The 27,818-nt window shown below is 40.7% G+C and overlaps 1 protein-coding gene across 1 annotated transcript; it reads left to right on the plus strand.

Moving 5' to 3' along the window:
- The first annotated feature begins 7,928 nt into the window (after positions 1-7,928).
- Positions 7,929-26,997, plus strand: HUS1 (HUS1 checkpoint clamp component). Its single transcript, XM_075272214.1, has 8 exons — positions 7,929-8,013; positions 10,667-10,794; positions 15,639-15,815; positions 16,860-16,967; positions 18,835-18,909; positions 22,512-22,611; positions 23,159-23,287; positions 26,807-26,997. The coding sequence occupies exons 1-8, from the start codon at positions 7,962-7,964 to the stop codon at positions 26,887-26,889; spliced, it is 852 nt and encodes a 283-aa protein (XP_075128315.1). The 5' UTR covers positions 7,929-7,961; the 3' UTR covers positions 26,890-26,997.
- The last annotated feature ends 821 nt before the right edge of the window (positions 26,998-27,818 follow it).

The raw sequence follows: 27,818 nt of genomic DNA on the forward strand, positions 1-27,818 counted from the left end.
CGGGGAAACTGGACAGGATGTCTCTGTGAAGGGTCAAATTTCATGTACAGAGCTCACCCAGCACTAAATGGTTATAATGGAGTTCTGTGCTAAGGAAATATTACACAACAGTGTATAACTACTTCCACTCTTTCCCCACAGCCTTAGTAGTATTACTATAAATGTAAATAAATGTGCAAAAAATCAAAGTATTTTTAGGCTGGGGACACACTGGGAGGGAATACAGTGGGTTAGCTGCTGCAAACATGTGATTGCTAACAGTTTGTGCAGGTTGTGATCTATAGTAGCTGTATTGTCAATAAGATTTTTACAGATGCTGCAACTAAAATTGTGGTACATCAAGTTGTGGCAGTTTGAGGGAAAACACACCGCTAAATTTCCTGCCGACATTTCTGTAGATATAATTGACGTGCTACAACTTCCAAAACCGTGCCGGTCTTGGAAATCGCAGCCTGTCCACATGGCGGTTTGAAATGTAAAGCAGGCATGGGATTCGCATGACTCCCACCCACATTGCAGATACTGTAAAACACAGCGGGCAAATCGTGGCGTTTCGGGCCTGTCTGCCAAAAGGAGTTCAAGCCAGTAGTTACACTGGATATGGTCACGAGGATCCAGCCTTATGCTGGAGATGCAAACTGAGTTTGTGCTGTTTTTATTAAGTCAAAGCCAGGAATAGATTGAAATGTAATGGGCAAAAATAAAGGAAGGACTTGTACATCTCCTTTCTGCTGAATTCACTCCTGGATTTGGCTCAACAACAGCAGCAAAATCTGCAGTGAAAAAATATCAAAAACTAAATTTACTAATGCAGCTATTCCATAAAACTGATGTAGCAGTAGTGCATAAGTCTGATTTGTGCATAAGATGTTCAGCAACCCTTTGGTGGAAACATGGAGGCTGAGAGTAGTGGTACATAAAACATGTCACATTGGCTGAATGACTACATTTCTCCAGCTCCTCTCCTGGACTGTGGCAGAGCTGAGAAGGTCTATGAACTACCTGATAGTGGTGGTAGTCTTTCCCCAGGACACATCCTAATGGTATTTAAGCCTACTGAGCCAGACAGGAGGTTGGATTGCACCATGATCTTGTCACAGGCATAAGATTAGTGGTTGCAAAAAAACTGTCCACATATAACTTTACTTGTAAATTGGTGAAGTGTTTCAACTAACTGCTTCCAATGCAGGCAGGTCCTATAAACTATGTGCACGGTGATGATGTAGTAAACCCAGTCGATGGTATCTCCAGCACCTGAATCTCTCCTCTCTGTCCCAGTTCCCACTCTCTCAATATGGATGGATGTCCTGTCTGCTCTGTAATATAGATGTACCAATCAATTTGTAACAAACAGGATTCGACCTGAATATAACAAATTGTTCAGTTTTCAATGAAACTTTAACTTTACCTGTATCCGGTGTTCCAGTGACTGTTTTATTTTTATTTTTTTCACCTCCCTGGCGTAATTAATAAAATAAACAAGAAAAAAACAATTAGGAAGGACCTCTTTAAGGGAGCAGTACACATGTTATATACATAGCTATGTATATAGTGGCACAGTGTATTATATAAGCAACATAAAACTATTTAGCAATGTCCACTGGAATGCTGCAGATGGGCCAGTGATGTATTAGTGCTTACTTTATATTTAAAGGGGTTCTATCATTGGGAAAACTCATTTTTAACTAAGTACCTACAGTCCTATGAAAAAGTTTGGGCACCCCTATTAATCTTAATCATTTTTAGTTCTAAATATTTTGGTGTTTGCAACAGCCATTTCAGTTTGATATATCTAATAACTGATGGACACAGTAATATTTCAGGATTGAAATTAGGTTTATTGTACTAACAGAAAATGTGCACTATGCAATAAACCAAAATTTGACCAGTGCAAAAGTATGGGCACCTCAACAGAAAAGTGACATTAATATTTAGTAGATCCTCCTTTTGCACAGATAACAGCCTCTAGTCGCTTCCTGTAGCTTTTAATCAGTTCCTGGATCCTGGATGAAGGTATTTTGGACCATTCCTCTTTACAAAACAATTCAAGTTCAGTTAAGTTTGATGGTGGCCGAGCATGGACAGCCCGCTTCAAATCATCCCACAGATGTTCAATGATATTCAGGTCTGGGGACTGGGATGGCCATTCCAGAACATTGTAATTGTTCCTCTGCATGAATGCCTGAGTCGATTTGGAGCGGTGTTTTGGATCATTGTCTTGCTGAAATATCCATCTCCGGCGTAACTTCAACTTCGTCACTGATTCTTGAACATTATTCTCAAGAATCTGCTGATACTGAGTGGAATCCATGTGACCCTCAACTTTAACAAGATTCCCAGTGCCGGCATTGGCCACACAGCCCCAAAGCATGATGGAACCTCCACCAAATATTACAGTGGGTAGCAAGTGTTTTTCTTGGAATGCTGTTTTTTTTGGACTCCATGCATAACGCCTTTTTGTATGACCAAACAACTCAATCTTTCATCAGTCCACAGGACCTTCTTCCAAAATGAAACTGGCTTATCCAAATGTGCTTTTGCTTACCTCAGGCGACTCTGTTTGTGGCATGCTTGCAGAAATGGCTTCTTTCTCATCACTCAACCATACAGCTTCTCCTTGTGCAAAGTGCGCTGTATTGTTGACCGATGCACAGTGACACCATCTGCAGCAAGATGATGCTGCAGCTCTTTGGAGGTGGTCTGTGGATTGTCCTTCACTGTTCTCACCATTCTCCTTCTCTGCCTTTCTGATATTTTTCTTGGCCTGCCACTTCTGGGCTTAACAAGAACTGCCCCTGTGGTCTTCCATTTCCTTACTATGTTCCTCACAGTGGAAACTGACAGGTTAAATCTCTGAGACAACTTTTTGTAACCTTCCCCTGAACAACTATGTTGAACAATCTTTGTTTTCAGATCATTTGAGAGTTGTTTTGAGTAGCCCATGATGCCACTCTTCAGAGGAGATTCAAATAGGAGAACAACTTGCAATTGGCCACCTTAAATACCTTTTCTCATGATTGGATAGATCTGGCTATGAAGTTCAAAGCTCAGTGAGGTTACAAAAACAATTTTGTGCTTCAGTAAGTCAGTAAAAAGTAGTTAGGAGTATTCAAATCAATAAAATGATAAGGGTGCCGATACTTTTGCACCGGTCAAATTTTGGTTTAATGCATGTTGCACATTTTCTGTTAGTACAATAAACCTCATTTCACTCCTGAAATATTACTGTGTCCATCAGTCATTAGATATATCAAACTGAAATGGCTGCTGCAAACACCAAAATATTTACAACTAAAAATGATTAAGATTAATAGGGGCGCCCAAATTTTTTCATAGGACTGTACTTGCATAGCCTTTAGAAAAGCTATTCCACACATACCTTTTGTATGTTAATCCGCTCAGTAGTTTGAGCCCATTTTAATTCGTATGCTAATTTGGCTCCAGCATGCACTCCTGCGTTTACAGCACTCATGACTCATCAGCCTTCCCTGCTCTCACACAGATAACAGACAGTGCTCGCTGAGACTTCTGGGGTGCTCGCTGGAGACTAATTAGCATATGAATAAAAATAAAAACTACTGAGGTGATTTACATACAAAAGGTAGGTGTGTAATAGCCTTTCTAAAGGTTATGCAAGTATATGCTTAGTTAAAAATGACTTTTCCCAATGATAAAGCCCCTTTAACATTCCTTTTGAAGCCAATCATGGCTTGGCTAAAAAAAACACAGTAAAATCTGCAAAAGGAAAAACAGCTTTTCCGCAGAGTGTAGTCTCAGTCTTAAACTGAAAAATCTATGTACTTGTAATACTAGAGCAGCAATTGCCAACAGAGAGCAATACTTAGAAAAACTAAGCAGAGAATGCAGCAGATCCAAACAGAATAAGATGATGATGTTGACTATTGCATTTCAGATATAGGTTGCAAAAGAGAGAATGGCTGGCTATTACAGGCATATTAAAATGTATTTATATCCTATAACAAAAAGCCTAGTTGTTGTTTCCAACATATTTTTTGCTGCAGCTGTGAAGGACGTACGTCTGCAAAATCTTCTAAGGAGAGTTGCTGAGCTGCTAAGTACCTCCTGTCATTGTGCCCCTGGTGTACTGTCAAGCGAGTAACAGATGTCTGTTATAAAAATAAAATGCATTTCAGCATCCTTCAGCACTAATTAATGTATACTGTAACTGGAGATCACCCAAGACATACAAAATATAGCTTTAATAATTTATAACTTAAGACAACAGTTCTCTAAGCCATTTTTTTCAGATTTCCTAAAAAACCTGAATGTTAGCCAATCCATCTATATTTGCTTTGATATAAAAATAACTGTCTAACTTTTGACGTTACCATAGAATCTTCCAACTAATCTGGGCTATTCTATGTATGTGGAGTGTCAGATTCTTCAGTGGGAGTTTGCGACAATGTCATGTTATATATTAATCAAAATATGGAAGCGATTTATGAAATAAGATGCAGTAAAAAATAGATTATATTCCAAGAATCTATAGTAAACTCTGGGAATTACAGGCATATAAAATATAGATGGGTTTATGAGTTCCAATAAGCGCTAATCTTTTGTTGATTTACAGTAATACATCGCCATCTAGAGGGATTCTGAAATATCACATGGATATTTCTATGAGCTAGTACACATTGCAGAATACAGTATATCCCATAATCACCCATTTCACATAAACAAATCTTCTTTTGACCAGACGCCCCATGTGATATAAACGCTGCAATTTGGCTGTGTTGTTTTACAGTAACTGCAAAGTGGATGGGATTCTGGCAAAAAAAAAAAATCTGCAATAGAAATTTTGCGATCTCAAAAACGCTCCCATTTTTGTAAATCGCAGCATGTCAAAATGTTAGCGTTTTCCATATAAGTATAATAGAAGGAAATATACGACATAAACAAAAGGCTGGTCCCCAGATAGAAGGTGACAGGAAGTGGCTCAGGGCTCGTTTACATCTGCGCCCGATCTCCGTTCATACAGGTTTCTGTTTCCTGCACAAAACAGAGCAGAAGATGGAAAGCTGCAGGACTCTTTCAAACCCATTCATTTGAATGGGTTTGAAAGATGTCCGGCCGTGAGCGTTTTATGCTCTCCGCCGCGAAACCGTTTTTTTTTTAAACCGGACACAGAGTCGGACATGCAGTACTCTGTGTCCGATTTAAAAAAAAAACGGTTTTGCAGCGGAGAGCATAAAACGCTCACCGGTGCTCACGGCCGGACCCGATCTGACAGGTTTCCGTTTTCTGCATGCAGAAGACAGAAACCTGAAAATGGAGTTCGTACGCTAGTGTGAACCCAGAGTTAACGAGCTTAATCTATTCTTCAATAGATTTGACTCCAAGCCAACGCTCCCTTCACCAGCATGTCAGTCAACCCCCCTCCCCTCACACACCAAGACCCAACCCCCACCGACCTGCAGTCAACTGCAATCTGACTATCTGATCCTCAAGGAGTCTCAAGTGTGTAGGGAAATTAAGAGGATTAAAGCAGACAAGGCCGGAGGACCTGATGGGATAAGCGCAAGAGTTCTTAAAATGTGCGGAGACCAGCTGTGTGGTGTTATTACGCACATGTACAATATGAGTCTAAAGCTGGGAGTGGTACCTCAACTGTGGAAAACATCTCGTGTGGTACCAGTACCAAAGAAATCTAACCCGATGAGCTACAATGACTACCGACCTGTAGCACTGACATCACACCTGATGAAGGTCCTAAAGAGACTAGTCCTGACACACCTACGCCCTCTAGTGTGCTCCGCTCTGGACCCCCTCCAGATTGCCTATCGGCCGGGCATTGGGGTAGATGATGCCATCATCCACCTTCTTCACAGAGCTCTCTTTCACCTGGAGAAACCCGGGAACACTGTGAGAATAATGTTCTTTGATTTCTCCAGTGCGTTCAACACCATTCAGCCAGGGCTACTGAGGGAGAAGCTGAACCTTGGTGGTGTGGACCATCACCTGTCCAACTGGATACTAGACTACCTGACAAACCGCCCTCGGTATGTGAGAGCCCAAGACGGTGTGTCTGACACTGTGATCTGTAGTACGGGGGCACCACAAGGTACAGTTCTTGCCCCATTTCTCTTCACACTGTACACTGCTGACTTTAGGTACAACTCATCCAGCTGTTACTTACAGAAATACTCCGATGACTCTGCAATAGTAGGCCTTATCACAGAGAATACAGGGAATACAGAGACTTAAACCGGCACTTTGTTGAATGGTGCCAGCGGAACCACCTCAGGATTAATGCTGGGAATACCAAGGAGATGGTGGTGGACTTTAGTAAACAGAGAAGTGCTCCGACCCTGATGGAGATCCAAGGGGCATGCATTGAGATAGTCAGACCAATAAGTACCTGGGTGTGCTCCTCAATAATAAACTAGACTGGGCTGATCACCTGGAGGTGCTGCACAGAAAGGGTCACACCAGGTTCTACCTGCTCAGGAGGCTGAGGGCCTACGGAGTCCAGGGGCCACTTCTTAGGGCCTTTTTCAACTCTGTGGTTGCTTCAGCCATCTTTTTCAATGTGGCCTGCTGGGGGAGTAGTATATAAACTAGGGACAGTAATAGACTTGACAGACTGATCAGAAGGGCCAGCTCTTTCTTGGGGAGCCCCCTGGACACAGAACAGGTGGTGGGTGACAGAAGGATACTGTCCGTGGTGAGCTCCATGCGGGAGAACAAATCCTACCCCATGTATGAGACCTTGATGGCACTTGACAGCACTGTAAGTGACCGACTGCTTCACCCCAAGTGTGAGAAGGAGCGCTATAGTAAGTTCTTCCTTCCAACCGCGACCAGGCTGTATAATCTACATCAGACCAAGTGAAGATCACTCCATACAGAAAACTAATGATTATGACTATGAAGTCTTCCTTCTTTCTTCTTCTTTTTTTTCCAATTCTTACTTTATTTAAATTTTTAGAACATTTTACAAAGTTCACATAAATAAGGAAGATAAACCTCCTTTCTTCTTCTGTTCCCTAGTTACTATGGACTCCTAGTATATCTTCTCAGCATATGTGTGTTTACTTCCATAATATATTACTGTGTATTATCCTGTATCTGTATTACTATGCTGCTGTAACATACTGAAGTTTTCCCACTGTGGGACTATTAAAGGATTATCTTATCTTATGTTTATTTATTTTTGTTTACATTACATATTTTTTAATTCTAAAGTTTTTATTTTTAACTTTTTATTATTTCAGTAGTTCCTATGGGAACTATGTATAGGCAGTGAGGAAGCCCAGGGAAGTATGAGGGGTGACGGGGTTGATCTTCTGACTCCGGTGTCCTCCCAGCACTGTCCAGTTCTGCTGGTCTGGTGACTTTTAAAAGTGAAACTGCTCGCCAACTGTGACATTGCCAATCCCTTCCACTGAGGTCATGTGACCCCTGAGGCCAATCAGCGGCCTCAAGAAGAGACCACGGGATGTGACAGGTAGTGACTTCACATGTCCTTCGCTGGGGCCGCTGATTGGCTTCAGTAGTCACGTGCAGCAGAGGCTTCTGCCAGAAGACAATGGACCAGGAGGACCAGACTCCTCTGTAAGGCACCACAGCACTGGATTAGAAAAAAAAATCACTGCCCTGCCCATTTAGAAAATGTTTTTTGCCTGGACAACCCCTTTAAAATACTTTTAAGCTGTGCCCATAAGGGGTTAACCATCATTAAAAATATATCAATTGATGTGTTTTAGGGGTTAATTTATTGTATCCATTATTCCTCATTGCTCATTTGTAGTCGTGTTCCTCCTCCACTGCAGCCTGTGCCGTATGTCCCCTCTTTATTATCATCAGCCACAACTGTCACCACGAGACCACATGACTACCGGCACTACTAACAGCAGGCTCACCAGCGGACACGTGATTGCGAATGTCACGTGTGTGTTACGTCAGCAGAAGAGGAAGCTGCCGCTAGAAGAGGGAGCGGGATGAAGTTCCGCTGTAAGATAGTGGACGTGAGCTGTCTGAATCACTTCACTAGTGCGTATTACCTGCTGTGCTGTGTATGTGGCGAGGGTGCGCTGCAGGGTTGTACTCGGGAGTGTGCGCTCCAGGGTTGTACTCAGACCTATGACTGCATGATAGAGGCTTCACACAAGCAGACATGTTATGGGTTAGGGACATGTCCTCCTCTCCAGAAAGTATACGGATACTATACTAGTAGATACTACTGCGCTTCCTTGTAGGGTACTGGATGTTCTCTTAGTATTATACACGTCTGGTAAATAACAGAGATCTGTCCCCATACGGCAGTCCTATTACTTCATATGGCGCTATATACTGTTCCTATCAATAGCATGCTGTTCACACTGGGGAAAATAAAAACAAAAGGCATTTTTCTTTTTTTTTTGAACGTTTTTGCTGGCTAATGCCCTGCTGCTATCTACACTGCAGTGTCCCTTGTTCTGGTCTATGGGAGGACTACGGCATACAGTATGGGAATGGGATATGTCAGGGGTTTCCCTTTTTTTTTTTTTTTTTAACGAAAAAAACAAGAAAAAGTTTTGACTTCCAGCACTTTTTTTTTTTGTCCAGCAATTTTCAACACACTGACGGAGTCTGCAAATCGAGACTCTGACAAGAACATTGCCTACATCTGTCGGTCAAAAATTGTGCCAAAAACAGGGCAGGTTTGTGTGTAGCTATGTTTTACTAATTTTTCACAATAAAACACTATATAAAGTAAGTTTGTTTTTTTTTCTTTTCAGTTGACTGCTGTGGAATAATTTAGGCTAGGTTCACACTTGTGTAACCGTTCAGGGATGACTTTCCCCATTCCACTTGAAGAATGCGGAGAGAAAAGTCCTGCAAGTGCATAGCCTTAATTTTTTTATTTTATTTTTTTTTTTGCTGTTACTATATAGCTTCTTATACCTTTATTTTGGGAGAAAAGATTAAAAAAGGAGAATTTTGTCATTATTTAATTTTATTACTGGTACTGTGTAGCGCCAACTTATTCCACAGGCCTTTTACAGACATTGTCAGTCAGGCCTGATTGACATGTGTTCTGTATACCGTTCGGGCAGTCTGCTTGGGGTTCCCTCTTCCTTTTTTTTGCTGATTCGAGTATAAGCCGAGGGGGGCTTTTTCAGCACAAAATCTGTGCTGAAAAATTCAGCTTATACTGAAGTGTATATGGTAGTTCTTGAAGTACTTTTCTCTCTTCATGATTCGTGCAGACACCACGTGGAAAACACATTGACCGCATTATAGTGTATGGGGTCCTTATGCTTTCATTGCTCACCGCTTTTTTAATGCGTTCAGGGATCCCCATGTGCCCATATTAGGCTGTGGCTCCACAGGATGGAAATGCTGCAGGAAAATTTGCTGTGTTTTACAGTAAGGGCAAAGTGGATGGGTTTCGAGTGAAGCCCATGCCCACAGCGCTAAAAACCGCAGTGCGGGAAGGCTGCGATTTCCAAAACCAGTGCAGTTTTGGAAACTGCAGCATGTCAATTATACCTATGGAAACACCAGTGGTTTCCCCATAGGTATAACTGTAACAGAAAGTCCATGGAGGAAAACTCTGCAAACTCTCCATCTAAAGTGCTGCGGGAAGACCCGTGATGCGTTGCCACCGCATTTTTTTTCCGCAGCGCTTTATTGCTGTGGGGCGTCCCATGGGGCCATAGCCTAAGGCTCACAATCTACATTTTCCCTTTCAGTATCCCTTTGGAGTGTGGGAGGAAACCCATGCAAACACGGGGATAACATCCAGACTCCTTACAGATGTTAGCATTTACCATGTGGGTTAACTGATGTGATAATTAATCATTCACTTTTCTCTTAAGATATCACGCTGCAGCAATTTCATTGCAAAAGTTCAGATAACATCTTCTATATCTGTATGTGTGACATTCTGCAGGAAAGATATCCTGCAGGTGACTTATATAATTTTTTTTTACTGAGATTAATTTCCAGGATCTAATGAAGTTGAATTAGATGATGTACATTATGCCGTTATTCACTTTTTTGCAAAGCGAACACTACTTACAGAGTCTACATTTCCAATTCTACAAGACTAGTTTTTTTGGGTTTTTTTCTTTAGAGTGGACGTGGGTTGTTGTGTTCATATTACTGGGCAGTACAGGTGAAATATTGGTACAAACTGTCTGCCCAGTCTCTTGGGTAATATTAAAAACAGTACAAAGTGTCCCGAAGTATTTCCCCCAAAGACCATTGCTTCATTTGTGAAGCAAATGCTGATAAGTGTAGGTAACACCAAACAATCTGTAATTTAATATCGCTATATGCACATCCTATCCTACTAATATTATAAGGCTGCTTTCACAATAAGTATACACTCACTGATTCTGAACGTGTAACTCATTTCGAATCAGCGGCGTTAAAACAGATCCCATTACTTTCTATGGGAGCCGGCATACGAGCGCTCCCCATAGAAATGAAAGGGCTGCTTTTTTCCCTATTGCTTTCAATGTGATACGCAGCCCATTCATTATTCCATTATCTATGTGGAAAGTATGTTGCAAAATTGTATAACTTCTCATTACACAAGCAATATTTATTTACCGAGACTGGACAACCCATTTAATATTATCTTGAGATCTTTATTCTGTAAATTCAGAAGTTTGTGTTAGTGCTTTGCTGATCTAAAATTTCCTTTGTTTTTTAGGGGTTGTTAACACAATAACAAAGCTGACCAAGTCTTGCACCTTACGGCTTACGGCAAACAATCTTTACTTCATACTTACCGACAAAGTGGCTAATGGAGGTGTTAGCATGTGGTGTGAACTCTGCCAGGTAATATTCCTAATACTTTTACATGGTTTGCTGTACCTACTCCTACAAAAAAATCATCTTGTGAGGGTTTAATGCATTGGCGGTATTAATGCATTTTGTAACTCGCTTTATTAACACATTTTTGCTCCTTTCTATATAATCCTGTACTTCCTTATTACTTTCCTTGTTCTCTCTACAGTGAAATCTATACACTACTTTACCCAGGTGTAGGGGTGAGCAGGCTCTTGTGCAGTGCTAAGAAGCTGGGGATGGGGGAATGCACTTAAACAGATTTCTCAGGCATTTGTAAAACATAGGACAGTACTTATGGGGATGTAGTGTCCTTGGGGTAGATGTAGTCTCATGTCTAAAAGTGAAAATGTCTTTGCCTACCAATAGCAAGCAATCACAGAACAGCGTTCATTTTTAAAGGCAAAATGTATGCAACAAAGACATTTTTCTTTTTTTAGTCATGATAATTTGTCCCAATATTTCCAGAGATATCACTAATTGAAAACATTAGTTCAGGAAATTTTACACATAGATCTGTGACCTTGAGAATATATATATATATATATATATATATATATATATATATATATATATATATATATATAATATATATTTTAACATCACAAATACATATTGTACTTTAAGGTGATCTACACACACACACACACACCTATCCTGTCTTACACCACAACCTGAACATCTAGTGAAAGCAATGTACTGAATTAATGGCACAAGTGCTAACAACAAATCAAAAGTTATTTGAAAGTTTAAGGCGATGGCCTCACATGGCGGAAAAGCTGTGTGTGTGTGTATATATATATATATATATATATATATATATATATATATATATATATACACAGTGTTGGCCAAAAGTATTGGCACCCCTGTAATTCTGTCAGGTAATACTCATTTTCTTCCACAAAATGATTGCAAGCGCAAACTCTTTGGTATTAATATCTTCATTTATTTTGCTTGCAATGAAAAAATACAAACGAGAATGAAAAAAAAGTCAAATCATTGATCATTTTACACAAAACTCCAAAAATGGGCCGGACAAAAGTATTGGCACCCTCAGCCTAATACTTGGTAGCACAACCTTTAGACAAAATAACTGCGAACAACCGCTTCTGGTAACCATCAATGAGTTTCTTACAATGCTCTGCTGGAATTTTAGACCATTCTTCTTTGGCAAACTGCTCCAGGTCCCTGAGATGTGAAGGGGGCCTTCTCCAAACTGCCATTTTGAGATCTCTCCACAGGTGTTCTATGGGATTCAGGTCTGGACTCATTGCTGTCCACTTTAGAAGTCTCCAGTGCTTTCTCAAACCATTTTCTAGTGCTTTTTGAAGTGTGTTTTGGGTCATTGTCCTGCTGGAAGACCCATGACCTCTGAGGGAGACCCAGCTTTCTCACACTGGGCCCTACATTATGCTGCAAAATTTGTTGGTAGTCTTCAGACTTCATAATGCCATGCACACGATCAACCAGTCCAGTGCCAGAGGCAGCAAAGCAACCCCAAAACATCAGGGAATCTCCACCATGTTTGACTGTAGGGACCGTGTTCTTTTCTTTGAAGGCCTCTTTTTTTTCCTGTAAACTCTATGTTGATGCCTTTTCCCAAAAAGCTCTACTTCTGTCTCATCTGACCAGAGAACATTCTTCCAAAACATTTTTGGCTTTCTCAGGTAAGTTTTGGCAAACTCCGGCCTGGCTTTTTTATGTGTCTGGGTAAGAAGTGGGGATCTTCCTGGGTATCCTACCATACAGTCCCTTTTCATTCAGACGCCGATGGATAGTACGGGTTGACATTGTTGTACCCTCGGACTGCAGGGCAGCTTGAACTTGTTTGGATGTTAGTCGAGGTTCTTTATCCACCATCCGCACAATCTTACGTTGAAATTTCTCGTCAATTTTTCTTCTCCATCCACATCTACGGAGGTTAGCCACAGTGCCATGGGCTTTAAACTTATTGATGACACTGCGCATGGTAGACATAGGAACATTCAGGTCTTTGGAGATGGACTTGTAGCCTTGAGATTGCTCATGCTTCCTCACAATTTTGCTTCTCAAGTCCTCAGACAGTTCTTTGGTCTTCTTTTTTTTCTCCATGCTCAATGTGGTACACACAAGGACACAGGACAGAGGTTGAGTCAACTTTAATCCATTTCAACTGGCTGCAAGTGTGATTTAGTTATTGCCACCACCTGTTAGTTGCCTCAGGTAAGTAACAGGTGCTGTTAATTACACAAATTAGAAAAGCGTCACATGATTTTTCACGCAGTGCAAATACTTTTGTCCACCCCCTTTTTATGTTTGGTGTGGAATTATATCCAATTTGGCTTTTTGACAATTCTTTTTGTGGTTTTTCCATTGAAGACAAATTAAATGAAGATAATAATACCAAAGAATTTGTGATTGCAATCATTTTCTGGAAGAAAATGAGTTTTATCTGACAGAATTGCAGAGGTGCCAATACTTTTGGTCAACACTGTGTAAATATATATATATATTTATTTATTTATTTTAATATTTTTTGATCCAAAGCTATTAGTGGCTGTAAAGGAAATGGGAAATACACTATGTGATCAAAAGTATCCAGAAACCCCCCAAACCATACGTTTTTCATATTAGGTGCATTGTGATGCCACATACTGCCAGGTACTCCAATCAGCGACCTCAGTAGACATTAGACATGGTTAGAGAGCAGATTGGGGCGCTCCGCGGAACTCACGGACTTTGAACGTGGTCAGGTGATTGGGTGCCACACATCACGCAGGTCAATGCCAAACGACGCCTCGCTTGGTGTAAGGAGCGTAAACGTTGGACGATTGAACTGTGGAAAAACGTTGTGTGGAATGAAAAATCACGGGACACAATGTGGCAATCCGATGGCAGGGTGTGGGTATGGCGAATGCCCGGTGAACGTCATCTGCCAGCGTGTGTAGTACCAACAGTAAAATTCGGAGGCGGTGGAGTTATGGTGTGGTCGTGTTTTTTATGGAGGGGTCTTGCACCCCTTGTTGTTTTGTGTGGCACTATCACAGCACAGGCCTACATTGATGTTTTAAACACCTTCTTGTTTCCCACTGTTGAAGAGCAATTCGGGAATGGCGATTGCATCTTTTAACACGATCGCGCTCCTGTTCATACTGCACGGCCTGTGGTGGAGTGGTTACACGACAATAACATCCCTGTAATGAGAGTCCTGACTTGAATCCTATAGAACACCTTTGGGATGTTTTGGAACGCCGACTTCGTGCCAGGCCTCACCAACCGACCTACATCGATACCTCTCCTCAGTGCAGCACTTCGGGAAGAATGGGCTGCCATTCCCCAAGAAATCTTCCAGCACCTGATTGAACGTATGCCTGCGAGAGTGGGAGCTGTCCTCAAGGCTAAGGGTGGGCCAACACCATATTGAATTCCAGCATTACCGATGGAGGGCACCACGAACTTGTAAGTCATTTTCAGCCAGGTGTCCGGATACTTTTTATCATATACTTCTCCCTTCTGCTCAACCCACTCCTGATTTTGGCACAAAAAAACGCAGATAAATCTGCAACCAAAAAAAGCAGCTTTTCCCGCCTTGTGGGGGCTTAGCCTCTAGGGTTTTTTTGGGAGTCCCACTACCAGGTCCCTTATGAATCAGCTGTTTGAAGTAAGAGCGATGCTCCCTGAGCTCTGCTTCATAAGCACCATGACAACACATTCATCAGTCATATTCTGATTGCAGCTCAGTCCCATTCAAGTGAATGGGGTAAGCTACAATACCAGCTAAGCCGCTATAATAATTGCTGTGCTTGCCAGATTGCTTATTGTCCAGGGAGCTGGTTGTCTAAGAATAGATAATCAAATATTTATCCTGGAAAGCCTTTGCGAGTGAACAACTTCTGACTGCAAATCTATGAAGTGGTTGTTTCTTGTATATCACTGCTCTGCTTTAAAATTATCTATTTTATGAAGGTAAATATAAAAAAAATGTTTTTAATTCTAAAATATTATAAGATAACATTTTATGTAGAATTAGAATATTATACTACCAAACATAGGTGACTGAAATAATGCATGATGTGGATCCATAGTGGATTAAATTGATTTTGTCAGCCAAAGGAGTTTCTCCAGGTTTAGATATTGATGGCCTATGTTTAGGGTAGGTCATCAATTTTAATAATGGACTAAAGGACTGATTTTTTTTTCTAATGTAAGAGGGAATTTATCATGCTTTTTGCTCCAGATTTTTGCTGCCTAAAATAAGGTTTTCGGCTTATTTGCACAAAAAATTGTCAACTTTTTAAAATTTGAAAGGGGTTGTCCAGTTTCAGTAAATACATGTTATTCATTGTATATTGAAAATCTATAAAACTTTACAATATATTTTCTGTATTATTTTCTCATGTTTTTTTTCCAGTAGCTAAAAAAGTAGTCCATGGTCATGTGATGAACACACGGGTGCACAGCTTGTTACAAGACACATGTCTGAGCTGTGCACCTGTATACCCATCACATGACCACAGACCTTCGATTGCATGACCCTAGACTGACTTTTATCCACTGAAGTAAACAAAGAATGAAGGCAAGCAAATATCTAGAAAATCGTGAGGAATTAATACAGAAAGTATATTGGAAATGATGTATTCCTGTGTTTTGTACTTGATGACAGATGCACAAAGTATTAGATAGATTAGATATCTATCTAATATTGTGCGACATTTCATAAATTTGGTGCACATTCCCGCTATATTAATTTTTCCACAGTGTGATCATGTATTACATTTGCAGGGATGTATTGTTTTGTCTTCACCAAAAGGGACTGATATTTTTTATGTGATACGGATCTTTTTTTTTTCTAGGCCAATTTTTTTGATGAGTATCAAATGGAAGGTGTGTCTGCTGAACAGAATGAAATTTATTTGGAGCTGGTGCCTGAAAACCTTTCTCGAGCTTTAAAAACAGCACAGAACGCCAAAGCTATAAAAATCAAGCTGACAAATAAACACTGTCCTTGCCTCACAGTAGCAGTAGAATTGGTAAGGTGATGTGCATTCTAAAAAATAATCAAAATCGTAGGTCAGCTCATTTAATCGGTATTCACATCATCCTATCTCAAACCGTCATTGGATGAAAAAGATGTTACTAATCGTATGTGACCCGATCTGGATCGGTTATATGTGAATCCAAGGGTAGTCTGAAAAGTTTCTGACCTCCACATGTAGATGGCAACACTTGTCAACCAAAGTTGGGGAATGTGTTCGCGCATGTGCTGGAATGTCCTCACAAAAATTTCAGCCATTTTGCACCAGCGTTTTTTCTTTGGCAGTCATTGTAGTGAGTCGATGCGAGTGATTTTTTGAAAATGGATAAAATTGAATATTGAGCTTTGCCCAAATTTTGGGCAACTGAATTTAAACGTGGCCATACCAGCTTGGTTGACAATGAACGTTCGGGACGGCCAAAAACTGCAACCACGAATGAAAACATTTCTCAAGTTCACCAAATTGTGCTAGAGAGCCTCTGCTATCTCTCTAACCTTCATTCGACTGTTCTCTAGCACCATTTGGTGAACTTGAGCAATGTTTTCGTTCGTGGTTGCAGTTTTTGGGCGTCCCGAATGTTCATCGCCAACCAAGCGGGTACGGCCATGTTTAAATTCAGTTGCCCAAAATTTGACGGTGGTGCATGATGGTGCAGAGTCGCCGTACACAGTGTCCAACTTGTCTTTAATTTGCGAAGGAGTACTGCCTTTAAAAAACAAATATCTAATGACAGCTCGATATTCGATTTTATCCATTTTCACAAAATCACTTGCATCGACTCACTACAACGACTGTCAACAAAAAAACACTGGTGCAAAATGGCTGAAATTTTTGTGAGTACGTTCCAACGCATGTGCAAACATATCCCCCAAGTTTGGTTGACGAGTGTTGCCATCTACATGTGGCGGTCAGAAACTTTTCAGAATACACTCATATGTAAAGTTCAGTGACATGGTGTGGCATATAAGTATTTAGCTTGTAAAATGTAGATACATACACATCACAGCGATTTATTTATTTTATTTCTTTTTTTTAAAGCCCTCTCTTTCAAGCACAAGTCGCATTGTCACACATGACATTCCTGTAAGTGTTATTCCCAGAAGGCTGTGGAATGACTTTAAAGAGCCCATAGTACCAGACTTTGATGTAAGTATTACATAATGCAGAAAATGTATAGATCTTAAAAATTGGTTACTCTGACTTTTTACCTAAAAGGTGAGACTTGTCACCTATCCACTGCCTAACATATTTCCACTGAGCCTCATAGACTTTGAATGGAGTGACTGCATGTGCAAGCAACCAGCGTTTTATTGAAACTCCTTGCTGTGGCCCTGCAGTAATGAGCAACAAGTGACTTAGGGCTCATTCACACAAGGGATGGTGGGGCAGATTTTGACCATATTTTGACTCGGGGAGCCAAGTCAAAATATGGTCAAAACCCGCCTGCCTTGATGTCGCGGCTTCCCCCACCCCGGAGTCGGCTCAAATGAATGGGCCAACGCTGGAGGTTGCGGCTGCCAGGCGGAAGCCGCAGCTCAGCGAGCCGCGGAATCCGCCTGAAGAAAGGGCAGCCTGCTTCTTTTTTTCCCGCTATCGGCAGTTGCCAATAGCGGAAAAAAGAGCGCTAGTGGACCACCATTGTAAAGGGACGGATTATGACGTGGATTCCGCTGTCAAAATCCACCCCTTTGGCCCCGTGTGAACTAGCCCTTAAAGCGTAACTAAACTTTCGGACAACTTTTTTGTTTTCTCACAGTATTTGTGTCATTAAATTTTGTGATATATTTTGTCTCCTTTCAGTGAAATCCTGCATTTATTCACTCTTTCCCCACTTCTATATCGAGAGCTTTTCCTGCCTCTCACTGAATGTTACTATTCGGGGATATTGTCACCAATAGAGCGCCCTCTATTGGTTTGCAACAATGAGGCAGCAACTGTCTTCCTAATTACATCATGGAAGGCGGATTTGCATATTCTTCCCATAGTTGAATGTTACTATGTACGGGAGTACAGGCTGTGTAAGATGTAGAGAAAATGAGGGTGGGTTGAGTCGCTTCAAACAGCTATTTCTTGAACATTATAAAATGTACAAACTTACTTTTTGTGTCATTTGAAAGAGGAAATTCTCTTTCAATTAGGATACCTATATACAACAGTATATGATGTAAAGATCCCAATTCCTGCTTTGTTTTCACCAATGATATCTCTAGAAATAATTTAGCACTGCAGGATCCCCTCTTTCATATGACGCAAAAAGCAAGTTGGTAAGTTATATAGTGTCCGAGATAAAACTGGTTGAAGTGACCCGCCCCCTCCTAATTTTATTCGTATTACACAGCCTGTACTCCTATACACAGTAACATTCAGTGAGAAGCAGGAAAAGCTCTCAATACAGAAGCCGGGAAAGAGGGGGAAAAAGGCAGGATTTCACAGAAAGGATCCAACATTTGATAATAAAATATACTCCAAAACTTATTAATGACACAAATACTACCAGAAAAGCAAAATTAGTCTGAAAGTTTAGTTGCGCTTTAAGTATGAGAAAAAAGGCATGTCCCTTTACCCCACCTGCCATACATATACAATAGAAAATAGCAAATGCCTTTACATCCATGGACACACATGGAAAATTCTCAGTGGATTAGCCATGAAGGAATCACTGTCAGCTAACCCACTATGACGTACAGTAGCAGAGCAGAGGATGGAATTTAAACTAATCACATTTATGCACTGTGGAAAAAAATCACAGCACCTCCTTCTGCTTCCTCCCTTCTTTGAGTGACAGGGCCAAGGAGCTATGCTGAGATGTCACCTGGACATATCTCGGCAACGCAGGTGTGAATTTTTGTTGGGGAAAACTTGTTACATTCAGGAGAGCCTGACCTATCTAACTGTGATGCTGGTATAATATGCTTCACCTTGGTGACATACTCTCTTTAAATGTGACCCTTGAATTTCACATGTTTGGCGGCCACTGTCCCACAAGTGATTTGGGTTTTGTTTGTTTTTGCAGGTAAGCGTATATTTGCCAGCAATAAAAACTATGAAGAGCGTTGTGGAAAGAATGAAAAATTTAAGCAACTTTATAGTAAGTGTTTTTAATTTCTTTCCATGTTTGACTTTTATAATTAAAGAGGATCTTAGATAGATGTCTAGTATTAAATACCGCTAGAAAGCCAACAGTGCACTGAATTCAGTCGGCTTTCCAGTATGTTCCTCAGAGCTGGAGATATCTGTGCTGTTAGTTCCGCTATCAGAAAGGTGAGCCTTACAGTCTAACTTCATAGCTGGGCTGTGAGGAACCCACCCACCCCTGAAAGTATTCTTCCTAGACTTGTTCTGTCAGGGGGGTTGAGGTTCCTCACAGCCCAGTGATGATACTAGGTTGTAAGGCTCTGCTTTCTGACAGTGGACAAGATATTGGTGCCAAATATAACAGTACCAATATCTCCAGCACTGGGGAGCATACCAGGAAAGCTGAATTTAGTCCACTGCTGGCTTTATAGCAGTATATAATATAATACTCCAAGCTTACTCCTTACTTAGAAACTTGATATAGTTAACAATGTTTCTTGCTAGTATCTGATCTTTTTTTCCACAGAAACTGGCATTCACTGTCCAGCCGTGAGCGCCTGTGAGCGTTTTGTGCTCTCCGCGGCAAAACCGTTGTTTTTTTTTTTTAAACCGGACACAAAGTCCTGAATGTCTGACTTTGAGTCCGGTTAAAAAAAAAAAAACGTTTCGCTGCGGAGAGCACAAAACGCTCACAGGCGCTCACGGCCGGACACTTTTCAAGCCCATTCAAATGAATGGGTTTCAAAAAAGACTGCAGGTTTCCGTCTCCTGTCCAGTTTCGGGGCGCAGATGTGAACCCGCCCTTAGCCTTTTTATGTCATGGACCATTTCAGCAGCCTTTTTAGGAGTAATTGCCTTGAAACTGCACAAATTGGCCCCCATAATGCTCTCTGTGTGGCCTAACAACCTGAGTAGGTGGTTTATATATGTGCCATGCAAAACATTAACCCCTTCCCGACATGCGCCGTAATAGTACGGCGCTGCCGGGAAGGGCTTCCCGCAAACCGCCGTACTATTACTGCAGCTGCATGATGCGCACACAGAACCTGTGTGCGCACCATGCGCTGCGGGTGACAGCCGTATGTTACGGCTGACAATGCCCCGTAACACCCGCGGTCGGAACCGGGTCCGATCGCGGGTGTTAACCCCTGAGATGCCGGTGGTCAACATGACCGCCGGCACCTCCGGGGTTTCAGTGTATTATGGTGCCGATCGGCACCACCCGCGCCGGTTTCAAGGGGTGCCGGTGTTCGTAGGGGGCAGCCCGTGGTCTGATCAGTGACCCCGGGTCTGCCCCATCACTTACCCCCTTCACGCACCTGGTTGATCCTGCCGTAAAGGAAGCTGTCAGCCAGTGCGTCCACACAGGCTGACAGCTTCCTATACAATGCAATACATGTGTAACACGTGTATTGCAGCGTATATGTAGTGAAGCGGTGATCAGCCGATCACTGCTTCAATCCCCCATGGGGACAGAAAAAAAAAGTTAGAAAAAAGTAAAAATAAAAAAGTTTAAATAAGTTTAAAATAAATTAGAAATAAATAAAGCCCCAAAAATCCCTTTTTCCCCATATAAAATGTTTTATTATGTAAAATAAAGAAAAAAAGAAAAAAACATTACATATTTGGTATTGCCGCGTCCGTAATAACCTGAACAATAAAATTAAAACATTATTTAATGCGAACGGCGTAAAAAAAAAAAACTTAGTAAACCGCACAAAATAATGATTATTCACCACCTTTCCCTTACAAAATGTTCAATAAAAAGTAATCAAATGGTCAGATGAAAACCAAAATGGTACCAATAAAAAGAAGAGGTCTTCCCACAAAAAAAAGCCCTCAACCAGCTCTGTCTAGCGAAAAATAAAAACGTTATGCCTTTCAGAAGATGGCGATGCAAAAATAATGAATTTTTTTTCCCTGAATTGAATTTTATTCTGCATAAATAGCAACGCATTAAAAAATAATATAAATGAGGTATCGCCGTAACCGTACCGACCCGCAGAATAAAGGTAACATGTTACTTATGCTGTACACTGCGCGGGGAAAAAAAATGCTAAGAAGCAATGCCAGAATTGATGTTTCTTTTTACATCCCACCCAGAAAGAGTTAATAAAATGTAGTCAATAAGTTACAGGCCCCAAAATGGTGGCATTGAAAAGTACATCTAATACCGCAAACACCAAGCCATCATATGGCCACATTGCCAGAAAATAAAAATAAAAATCTAGCTTGTACAATATGAAGACAAAAACCCTAAAAGTCACCAAATCATTAGGACGTAAGTGGCTGCGACTAGAAGGAAATGTGTAAGCGGTGCGAGCGATTTCAGGGGACACCCCATATTTAGAGCTTATGAGAGATAATACACCAGCGCTGACCCCCCAGAATGCCCCTCTTCCCCGTCCGTGTCATAGGAGCTAGTGGGAAAATAGAATGGGATTTGGTGTACCCAATTTACTCCGCACAGCTTACATATTCACCTCGGGGTTACTAATGCTCACTACAACACTTGATAAATTCTTTGAGGGGTGCGGTTTTCAAAATGGGGTCACTTTCTAGAGGTTTCCACTGTTTTGACACCTCAAGGGCTTTGTAAATGCGGCATGGTTCCTGAAACTGATCACAGCCAGATCTGCCGTCTAAAAGCTCTTTGGCGCGCCTTCCCTTCTGCGTCTCGCTGTACGTCCATATATTAGTTTACACCCACAAGTGGGGTACTATGGTAGTCGGGAGAACTTGCCTAACAAATTGTGGGATGCATTTTCTCCTTTAACCCCTTGTGAATGTGCAAATTCTAGGGCTAAATGAAAATATTAGTAAAATAAAATAAAATTTGAAAATTTCACCTCCGTTTTGTATTAATTCCTGTTAAGCACTTATAGGGTTAAATTACTAGGTATATGTTGTTTTGGCTTATTTAAGGGGTGCAGTTTTGAAAATGGGGTGATTTATGGGGGGGCTTTAATACAAGGGTCTTTCAAAACCCTTTCATAACTGGATTAGTCCCTTAAAAAATGGGTTTTGGAAAATTCTTGAAAATTTTGAATATTGTTGTTTCACTTGTAAACCTTATAATGTCCGTAAAAATTAAAAGGTTGCCTAAAGTTTGATGCCGACATAAAGCAGAGATCTGGGACATGAGATTTATGATATAATTTTGGCGGTCTGACTATCTGTATGCAATGCACATCATTTCAAACTTTATAAAATGCATATTTTTCAAAATTTCCACCAAATTTCCTATTTTTTCATAATTAAACACAAAACATATCAACCAAAATTTGCTAGTAACATGAAGTACAATGTGTTACGAAAAAACAATATTAAAATCACTTTGGTAAGTTAAAGCGTTCCAAAGTTATTGCCACATAAAGTGACACGTCAGTTTTGAAAAATCGAGCTTGGTCAGGAATTCAAAAAGTGCCATCGGCGGGAAGGGGTTAATAACATTAATTACAAAAAAGATACCTTAGACAGAATGTACATATTATATATACTTAGTTTACCATATCTAAGGGTAAATATTTTTGTCTGCTGGGGCCATATTTAATAAAAGTTGTAGAACAGCAAAAATAATAGAAGACCCATAATCTGCATTTATTTTTTTTAAAGGTCATCGAAGCCAATAGAAATGGAGAAATTAATTTGAAAATAGAAACTGATCTAGTTTTTGTATCGACACATTTCAAAGATCTCGGAAATCCTCCTTGGGGTAGGTTGGTTTGCATTGTGTCTCTTTATTCACTGCCTGTGCTCTATCTACTGTCATATATCAAGTTAGTAAAAAAAAATTTGGTTGTGCTTTTGTGGTCTTTGAATAAGTTCTCAGAACTTTTTTTTATTCAGTTCATTCAGAAACTACAGCGACATATAAATGTATTTAAAAAACTAAATACTACACACACACACACACACACACGTTTAAGGGGGTTATTCACCTCTTTAGATCTGCGGTGTTCCAGTAGTCAGATAATGTTTACATGCTGGAAGTGTGCTGCTCAGTCACCATACTGTGCGTTTAGGTACTGCAGCGCTGACTTCAATTGGACAGTTGTAGTACCTAAGTCCACATGTACACATTGTACCACTGACTCTCATCAGTAGTCAGCAGAGAATATGGGAGGGGTCTGTTTTTATTACAGACTATGCTTCAGGCATTGTCAACTATAAGTAACATTTATTTGCTGTTTGTTTCATATTCCGTTGGCTGCATGTGGCGGGATTAAATTTCTGGGTGGGCTGTTTTTTCTTTCTTCTAGTTTCTGAATCTTCACAAAGTGACTCTCAGGAAAGAGACACAGACATCATGTCAGAAGCCAGAGTTGATATTAAGAAGCTTCTACAGTTTCTTGCTGGACAGCAAGTCAATCCAAATAAAGCCATATGTAGTAAGAAATCTCAATATTTTTCATTATATATGTGTATATATATATATATATATATATATATATATATATATATATATATATACACACTCACCGGCCACTTTATTAGGTACACCATGCTAGTAACGGGTTGGACCCCCTTTTGCCTTCAGAACTGCCTCAATTCTTCGTGGCATAGATTCAACAAGGTGCTGGAAGCATTCCTCAGAGATTTTGGTCCATATTGACATGATGGCATCACACAGTTGCCGCAGATTTGTCGGCTGCACATCCATGATGCGAATCTCCCGTTCCACCACATTCCAAAGATGCTCTATTGGATTGAGATCTGGTGACTGTGGAGGCCATTGGAGTACAGTGAACTCATTGTCATGTTCAAGAAACCAGTCTGAGATGATTCTAGCTTTATGACATGGCGCATTATCCTGCTGAAAGTAGCCATCAGATGTTGGTCATAAAGGGATGGACATGGTCAGCAACAATACTCAGGTAGGCTTTGGCGTTGCAACGATGCTCAATTGGTACCAAGGGGCCCAAAGAGTGCCAAGAAAATATTCCCCACACCATGACACCACCACCACCAGCCTGAACCGTTGATACAAGGCAGGATGGATCCATGCTTTCATGTTGTTGACGCCAAATTCTGACCCTACCATCCGAATGTCGCAGCAGAAATCGAGACTCATCAGACCAGGCAACGTTTTTCCAATCTTCAATTGTCCAATTTCGATGAGCTTGTGCAAATTGTAGCCTCAGTTTCCTGTTCTTAGCTGAAAGGAGTGGCACCCGGTGTGGTCTTCTGCTGCTGTAGCCCATCTGCCTCAAAGTTCGACGTACTGTGCGTTCAGAGATGCTCTTCTGGCTACCTTGGTTGTAACGGGTGGCTATTTGAGTCACTGTTGCCTTTCTATCAGCTCGAACCAGTCTGGCCATTCTCCTCTGACCTCTGGCATCAACAACGCATTTCCGCCCACAGAACTGCCGCTCACTGGATGTTTTTTCTTTTTCGGACCATTCTCTGTAAACCCTAGAGATGGTTGTGCGTGAAAATCCCAGTAGATCAGCAGTTTCTGAAATACTCAGACCAGCCCTTCTGGCACCAACAACCATGCCACGTTCAAAGGCACTCAAATCACCTTTCTTCCCCATACTGATGCTCGGTTTGAACTGCAGGAGATTGTCTTGACCATGTCTACATGCCTAAATGCACTGAGTTGCCGCCATGTGATTGGCTGATTAGAAATTAAGTGTTAACGAGCAGTTGGACAGGTGTACCTAATAAAGTGGCCGGTGAGTGTATATATACTGGAGTTAAAGTGGCAAATGGAACAGACTGTAGGAAACAGGTGTTTTTGCTTTTTTTTAACAAGTTAACTCAAAAATGGTCAATGACAACAAATCACACCAGACTATAATAAAATAATAAGTGTTTAATAAATGATAAGAGATCATACATAGCTGTGGCTACAAATAGCGTAATAGCTCACGTTCACTAATATACATCCATGGTTCAATGATGTCCTCCAGAGTTGCTGGATATCTTCCTTTCTCATGATTCCAGCTCAGGCTAACAAATACAACAGGCAATTTTATAGTATCTTTGGGGTGGATGAGGGGCCAAGCGGTCAGTTATAAAATGACCATTTTATGGTACAGGAATTTGAAGAACTGCCAGTATAGAGTGACCAGTATAGTATATAGAAATACAGACAAACCTACATCGTGGACCTCCAATAGATATACAACATGAAATACATACACACTGATCGGTAAGACATTAAACCTGTCATATCCCATCAATAAGATGCTATGATTTTATGGGGAAAACGTGTCCTATGACACAGACGCCACATGAATGACCACTGTGTGCTGTTCGTGCTTTCCATGGACCCTTACACTTTAATAAGTGATTTTGGACCACAAAATGGGAGGAATATGATCTGTCCTGAGTTTTGTCGCCTGGACTCCCTGCCCATTGACCCATGAACAGTAGCATTTAGGTGAAAAATGCAACCTGTTCATTAAAAATCAAGCCCAGTACATTCTATAGCAACTTTGTGAAGCTTACTCCTAGCTGTGCGAACAGATCATGAGATGTAAATGTGACTTCACATGGCCTGTGTAGTGCTCAGGGAGTGGCACACTTAGTCTAAGCAGCTGATCAGCAATGATCCATGTATTGGCCTTCTTTTGAGGACCTTCATAAGGATAAGTCATCAATCATAAAAGCCCAGAAAATTCTTCCTGCAAGTCTTTTAAAGGGAGTCTGTCACCAGAAACCAGCATACTGTATGAGGTCAGCCCTGCAGATAAGTTATGGTCACATGAATCCCTAGGAATCTGTTCCTTTTGGGACAGAAATACTGATTTAGCAATTAAATCCACATTATGATTAAAAGACTTTATAACTGAGTCGTTCATGATGTTAAGGATGCCGCCCTCTATAGGGTGGTGTACAAAGTGCACTCTGCTCTCCTAATTCCATCCAGGAGAATAGATTTGCATATTTTTTACCCATAATCCCTAGCGGAGCAGGAATGACTTGTAAGTCTCCGTACTGCTTATGTAGGCTCACACTCTCCCTAATGTGGACGAGTGCCCCCATACCCTAGTTTTCCCTAGGGAATCTCTTCCTCAATATCACTGGTTTTGTCACTATGCAAATTAACTAACAGAAACAGCAATATCTCGACAATGGAGGTAGCTATTCACAAGGGGAAATTACCATTAGATTAGGGTCACATGAATCCGTTTCTCTGTGGAGCTGGGTTTTGGTGTCAGATTCCCTATAACCCCTGGACTGGTTGATGCCCATCATCAGAGAGGGAGACCTGGTAGCTGTGGCTCCTCGGTGGGCACCATGTTTACAGTGCGAAGGATTAACTGGATTCTCCAAGGTGGTGATAAACTGTCTACTGATGGCCAAGTCCCCTCTCCTGCAGCTGTAGATTGTGCAATAACATTTTATTAGATGACCAACCTGACATATAAAGTCTTTGGGGATTAGGCAAGCTGTTAAAGGGAGTTTGTCATCATGGACACCTTATTAAACCATCCCCAGTACCTTATAGTACTGAGAGCCATGAGCACCGTGATATAATTTATTTGCAGAAGGGATTTTGACAAAAAAAAGTATGTTATTTCTATGCTAATGAACTAAGAATGCATTGAGGGCGTCTTCCTTAGCTGTGCCACACTGTTTTCATAGCTCCCATTTTCCTCTGTGGGAGTTAGAAGATTTGCTGAGATGAGAATAATACTTGTATGCTTGTATGTGTTACAAGATTAGATAAGGGAATGTATAACCATTGAAGAGGCCACTACAGTCAGTTTTAACAAAAAAAAAAAAATACAGCTTTTTTAGGAACCAGATCTATTACTTCATTAGATTTAATTAAAATATGTCCAACAGATTTATTTAAGAATTACATTGTCGGAGTGTCAATGCTATCACAGTAACAAAACTAAACTTTGATTTTTATTTTTTTATTTTTTTTTAAATAATCTTTTTTTCTGTTGCAGATATTGTACACAAGCGGATGGTCCACTTTATATTACTACATGATGATGTATCATTGCAGTATTTCATCCCTGCTGTTGCTTAAATATATGCAGTGTCAGTGATTCCATAATTTGATATCATTTTCCCTTTCATTTTCAAAGTAATCTGCGCTATGTACCATGATATGCCCCTAAGTGTGTCCTTAGTGTTATAAGCCATTTTTCTTACAATTTTGTCATTTTTATACTTTAAATTGGATTATTATATGTGGTTTATAATAAACTAAAATGTTTCAGTTCTTCATTTTATATTTGATATTCTGTGAACTGTGTAAAGCTGACTGTGCATGAGAACATACAAACTCCTTGCAGATGTTGTCATTGGCAGGATTCGAACCTAGGAGCCAACGTGCTGTATATGGAGGTGCCACTGTGGTCACATACCCATAGGGCTCCATTCATCCTACATATACTAAATTAAGTGTTTGAATCTGTTTACACTGTATAGACTCGCTGACAAAAAAAAATGTTGGATTGTTGAAAAACTTGGCATGCAGTTATGTATTGGGCCGTCATATAGATTATAGATTTGGTCTGAACTGGGTCTTGTAATTAGAGGGCGGAAAAGTGATTTTCCTGCTGCTCTATTAAAAGGCTCTCAGGAGCTACTTTTGGGTAGTGTACCTCTAGACAAGAGCATCATTGCTCTGAGAGAATTACCCACCATCTACGCTGCTCTGACCTAGCTGTTAGGGGGTGTTGGGAGTAGTAGTTATGTGACGTCAAACACATGGTGAACAGGCTTTAGAGGATTCAAACAGACTGGCAATAGGGAAGATTGCTTGATCTGTCAGCATGTACGAGCAACTCCCACGGGTTTTTTTTTTTTTTTTTTTTTTGGTGCACCATCTAAACAGGTGGAATCTGTGTCTCTGCTAAGACCATTTCCAGCTTAGCAGAAGGAAATTATTATTTATATAGCACCATTAATTCCATGGTGCTTTACATATGGGAGTTACATACAATTTGGGGG

Source organism: Leptodactylus fuscus, chromosome 4 (genome assembly GCF_031893055.1).
Source record: "Leptodactylus fuscus isolate aLepFus1 chromosome 4, aLepFus1.hap2, whole genome shotgun sequence".
Classification (NCBI taxonomy): domain Eukaryota; kingdom Metazoa; phylum Chordata; class Amphibia; order Anura; family Leptodactylidae; genus Leptodactylus; species Leptodactylus fuscus.

Excerpts from the sequence above, each read along its gene's own strand:
- HUS1 (XM_075272214.1), top strand. The coding sequence starts at position 7,962 with ATGAAGTTCCGCTGTAAGATAGTGGACGTGAGCTGTCTGAATCACTTC. Across the intron at positions 15,816-16,859 it reads TCACAGTAGCAGTAGAATTG|CCCTCTCTTTCAAGCACAAG; the intron begins GTAAGGTGATGT and ends TTTTTTTTAAAG. Across the intron at positions 18,910-22,511 it reads AAAATTTAAGCAACTTTATA|GTCATCGAAGCCAATAGAAA; the intron begins GTAAGTGTTTTT and ends TTTTTTTTAAAG.